This window comes from Branchiostoma belcheri, unplaced genomic scaffold (genome assembly GCF_001625305.1).
Source record: "Branchiostoma belcheri isolate BF01 breed outbred unplaced genomic scaffold, Haploidv18h27 scaffold171, whole genome shotgun sequence".
NCBI lineage: Eukaryota > Metazoa > Chordata > Leptocardii > Amphioxiformes > Branchiostomatidae > Branchiostoma > Branchiostoma belcheri.
In genome coordinates, this window is record NW_017803169.1 from 246,136 (window position 1) to 251,135 (window position 5,000).

A 5,000-nucleotide genomic window follows, 5' to 3' on the forward strand; every position below is an offset into this window, starting at 1 on the left:
TATATATATATATATATATATATCGTATTCCAGGAAAGACAAAAAAGGTATAGTAGAGGTCAAATGTCTGCGAATTCCTGGAAAACAAACGCTATGTTTATAAAAAATCGCAAGGTTATAATTCCAGGAAATAGTGTTTTTAAACATGGTGTGTTTCTAACTCCAGACTAGACAAACGCCGAACCAGAACAGGCCATGCTAAGAGCCAGCTACTCATTCTCATCAACCTATGTGTGGCTCTGTTGGCCACTCTCGTCATCTTCCTCGCTGGCATCAACCGGACGGCTTCTCCCATTGGTTGTAAGGTTGTGGCGGCATTGTTACACTATTTCCTATTGGCTGCTTTGATGTGGATGGCAGTGGAAGCCGTTAACGTATACCGAGCCGTTGTGCATGTTTTTGACTATGTTTCTGGGAACTTCATCATCAAGGCTGGGGCTGTAGCGTGGGGTAAGTTTTTGCTTTGTCTGTGGATGTTAGACATTCAAGTAATAAAAACCATAACACAGTTACCCTAGTGAAGTGCTGATTTCTATATTTCTCCAGTATCACTGACAAAATGTAATGGATGCTACCTAAAATATTTTGCCATTTCCAATATCATATCCAGCTGCGAGTAACTGTTTTTGGCGTAAGTTTTTTTCCTTCTTCACAAATTCGGTACACAACGGTAACGGGATACGCAATTCCAATTGGTTGACGCAAGTTTCATATATTTTTATATCTTATTCATATAAATCGGCCACTGTTGTCATTCGGCCTTAACAATTACAAAAATTAATTGATTAATTTCTAAAAGCGCTTTGACATGTTTGTACAGGCCTTCCTCTTGTTGCTACGCTGTCAACTGTGGGACCCTCTAGTCTCTACCGATATAGGATGGACAAATCGTAAGTAGGGTAGTCCCACTGTTTTGATTTTTGAATTTCTTCATCTTCTGGATATGTCAAAGATGCACCATGTCCATGATAATTTTCGGAAAAGAGTAGGTGCATGCCCCGGTGCGCGATGGTTCAAGTTATACCGTCTGGAGTGGGTAATTCACAACAAATTACCGGCCGGCGGTCCGATGCAGTTTCGTATTAGCTCGTATATTAGCTCGTATTAGCCCCGTGCTAGTTGGTTGTATCTTCATCCTAGCGAAAAAAATAAATGATTAAATATTTTCAAGATTTTACAACATCAGTATGTTTTTTTTTAAATCTCTCACGTAGCATTGCTGCCATTGCAATTTGCATAGAGACCAAACCTGACAAATCTGCACTTGCAGCATTGTGTATATGGACCACCATGTCATTGATATACAGGCAAACATGTAGTGACCACCTCTACATTAAAACCACCTGATCATTTTTGTACTAACAAATACATTTTTTTGTATTTTGCATAATGCCACCGTAGATGTTGTTCTGATAGATGAGTGCATAATGGTTATCGGTAGACAGATCCCAGAAACAAAGCTACATAGATTAAAGCTACATAGATAAAAGCTACACAGATTAAAGCTACATAGATTGAAGCTACATAGATTAAAGCTACACAGATTAAAGCTACATAGATTAAAGCTACACAGATTAAGGCGACATAGATTGAAGCTACATAGATTAAAGCTACACAGATTAAGGCGACATAGATTGAAGCTACATAGATTAAAGCTACATAGATTAAGGCGACATAGATTAAAGCTACATACATTAAAGCTACACAGATTAAAGCTACACAGATTAAGGCGACATAGATTAAATCTACATAGATTAAAGCTACACAGATTAAAGCTACACAGATTAAAGCTACATAGATTAAGGTGACATAGATTAAAGCGACATAGATTAAAGCTACACAGTTTAAAGCTACATAGATTAAGGCGACATAGATTAAGGCTACATAGATTAAAGCTACATAGATTAAAGCTACATAGATTAAAGCTACATAGATTAAAGCTACACAGATTTAAGCTACATAGATTAAAGCTACACAGATTAAAGCTACATAGATTAAGGCGACATAGATTAAAGCGACATAGATTAAAGCTACACAGTTTAAAGCTACATAGATTAAGGCGACATAGATTAAAGCTACATAGATTAAAGCTACATAGATTAAAGCTACATAGATTAAAGCTACATAGATTAAAGCTACACAGATTTAAGCCACACAGATTAAAGCTACACAGATTAAAGCTACATAGATTAAGGCGGCATAGATTAAAGCTACATAGATTAAAGCTACATAGATTAAAGCTACATAGATTAAAGCTACATAGATTAAAGCTACATAGATTAAAGCTACATAGATTAAAGCGACATAGATTAAAGCTACATAGATTAAAGCGACATAGATTAAAGCTACATATATTAAAGCTACATAGATTAAAAAATTTTCTATTATCTAATTTTTGACAGTTGCTGGCTGGCAAGTGAACCTCTGATCTATGCCTTCTTAATCCCAGCTGGTCTCATCCTACTCTTCAACTTACTCGTCTTCATCTTGGTCATGCGCAAACTGGTCCTGGAAGAAAAGGCACAGAAAGAGTTAAGAGGTAGATATGAGAAAAACCTACAGTAGACATCCGTCCATGTAAAAGAAAGTTATGTATGCGTGACACACACACACACACACACACACACACACACACAATCTTTCTCTCTCTCTCTTTCTCTCTCTCCCTCTCTTTCTCACACACGCACACACAAAACAAACACACTCTCTCTCTCCCTCTCTCTTTCACACACACACACACACACACACAAACACACACACTCTCTCTCTCCCTGTCTCCCTCACACACACACACACACACACACGCACACATACACATACACACGCACACATACACAGGCACACACATACCACAGGCACACAGAGAGAGAGAGAGAGAGAGAGAGAGAGAGAGGAGAGAGAGACACACGCAGGCATTCAATTCACACTAACACAAACACAGTGAAAATTATGACGGTGGACCGTTTTATACCTCTATGAAAAAAAGGGAGGTATTGTTTTTGGCGTGTCTGTTTGTCTGTGTTTGTGTGTTTTGGCAACTTTGTGGTCAGCATCAAATCAGAACGTCTTTATGGATTGTGATGATGTACGTTGGTAAGTCATAGGAAGTCAAAGGTCAAGGTCAAATATGGGCTTCCCGGTGGCTGACTTTGGTACTACTGTAGCAGAACTTTCAATTTTTGTATTTCGTATTTTTATTCTTGAACATGCTATGGTCTTGACATTTTGGTGGCAGATAGGCTAAGCTTTTCCTGTCAGGAATAAGTGGAATAAGTGATTTTCATCATTTTTAGTATGTAGGTAGCTGAGAGATGTACACAATTAAATAAAACATTATGCAAATGAAGACTTAATTTGCTTAATTAAGAAGGAAATTCAACTGTAGCAGAACTTTCAATTTTTGTATTTCGTATTTTTATTCTTAAACATGCTATGGTCTTGACATTTTGGTGGCAGATAGGCTAAGCTTTTCCTGTCAGGAATAAGTGGAATAAGTGATTTTCATCATTTTTAGTATGTAGGTAGCTGAGAGATGTACACAATGAAATAAAACATAATGCAAATGAAGACTTAATTTGCTTAATTAAGAAGGAAATTCTGTAATTACAGTGTTTTATACAATAGTGCTTTTATATCTTTACGCTATTCAATTCATTGCAGGTGGAACACCAACGGATACTAACTATGCAAATTAATGCCTAATTTGCATAATTAATGTAAAAAATTCTGTGATTCCATATTGGTGAATGATGGGAATTTTATACCTTGTGACATGTGCAAGTTACTTAAAGGTTAACATCAGTATGTTAACAACATTATGTTAATGTAGAGGTCATTTGCATAAATAATGAGGACACGCTAAATGAAGTGGAGAGGTATTTTACACGCAAAATATTGTAGATTAAATTTAGAAAACCATAAATTAAAGTAGACTGTGGTAATAACGACCTTATTTACATTGTCAAAATTTACGAAAACTTATATATATCATGGAGGTATGAGATCTCCGAATTCTTGCTTTTTAATGTACAGGTGCTGATGCTATCGAGGTAAATCGTCAGTGGATAACCCGCCAGATTCGTCGAGCCTGCAGCATCATGGCTCTGTTTGGCCTCACGTGGGTGTTCGGCTTCTTCGTCATCGCTGACGGGCGCCATGTTGTCTTCGCCTACCTGTTCTGCATCTTCAACACCCTCCAGGGCCTCTTCATCTTCATCTTCCACTGCGTGATGAGAGAAGACATGAAGGAGTGGCGCAAGAAGCTGACGTGCTGGGAGAACCTCGTCTGCATAGGAAAGAAGGAAGTGTATGAAGTAAATAAAAGCAAGTCGTCTGCCCAAGTGTCGCAACTCGTTGAGCTGCGCCCTTTGTCACCTGGTAACGAACCTAATCCTGATGTAGTGATGTAGTAACAATTATGGTACTGGTCTTATCGACCAGAACACCATGCTCTTTTCAGTTGAATCCAGTCAACATGGATGCCGTTCTTACTACTTCATATACTCATGTCTACAACATGTGGGACAGACCAGCTAGAGAACAAATTACTCTGACTGGCTACACCTTACATCGTTGCACATGTTAGACATATCTGTAATCTGTCACTGATGGGATGCAATTTCCCAGCTCAATGGAAGATGGCTAAGGCTTGCCCCTTACCCAGAAACACTAGACCTTCTTCGACTGGCAGTCACTCGAACATCGCCGCAAAATGGCCAGGCTTACTACAATGTTTAAAGTCCTGCACAACACCATCTCTGTCCCCCACACTTCGTGTCTTGTCCCGGCAGCTCGATGCTCCCGCCGCACTAATCACGCTTTAAAGCTGCAGACCATCGCGAGTAAGAACAACTATTACAGGCTCTCGTTCTTCCCTCGCACCATCAAGGAGTGGAGTGAACGTGAGCCCAGTGTGGCGGAGGTGAAGTCCATCTCCCAGTTCAAATCAGAGCTGGGACGGGCTTCGCTGCATTGAGCTGCCTCCCTGTCCTTGTAACGTT

At 39.1% G+C, this 5,000-nt stretch overlaps 1 protein-coding gene across 1 annotated transcript in view; it reads left to right on the top strand.

Moving 5' to 3' along the window:
• The window catches only part of LOC109466924 (adhesion G-protein coupled receptor G7-like), a 27,252-nt gene extending 22,419 nt beyond the window's left edge, over positions 1-4,833 (top strand). The window contains exons 14-17 of the mRNA XM_019764799.1: positions 167-450; positions 821-890; positions 2,403-2,539; positions 4,033-4,833. Coding sequence (XP_019620358.1) covers positions 167-450; positions 821-890; positions 2,403-2,539; positions 4,033-4,409 — 868 coding nt within the window. The 3' untranslated portion in view covers positions 4,410-4,833. The remainder of the gene's footprint in view (positions 1-166; positions 451-820; positions 891-2,402; positions 2,540-4,032) is intronic.
• Positions 4,834-5,000: the final 167 nt, after the last annotated feature.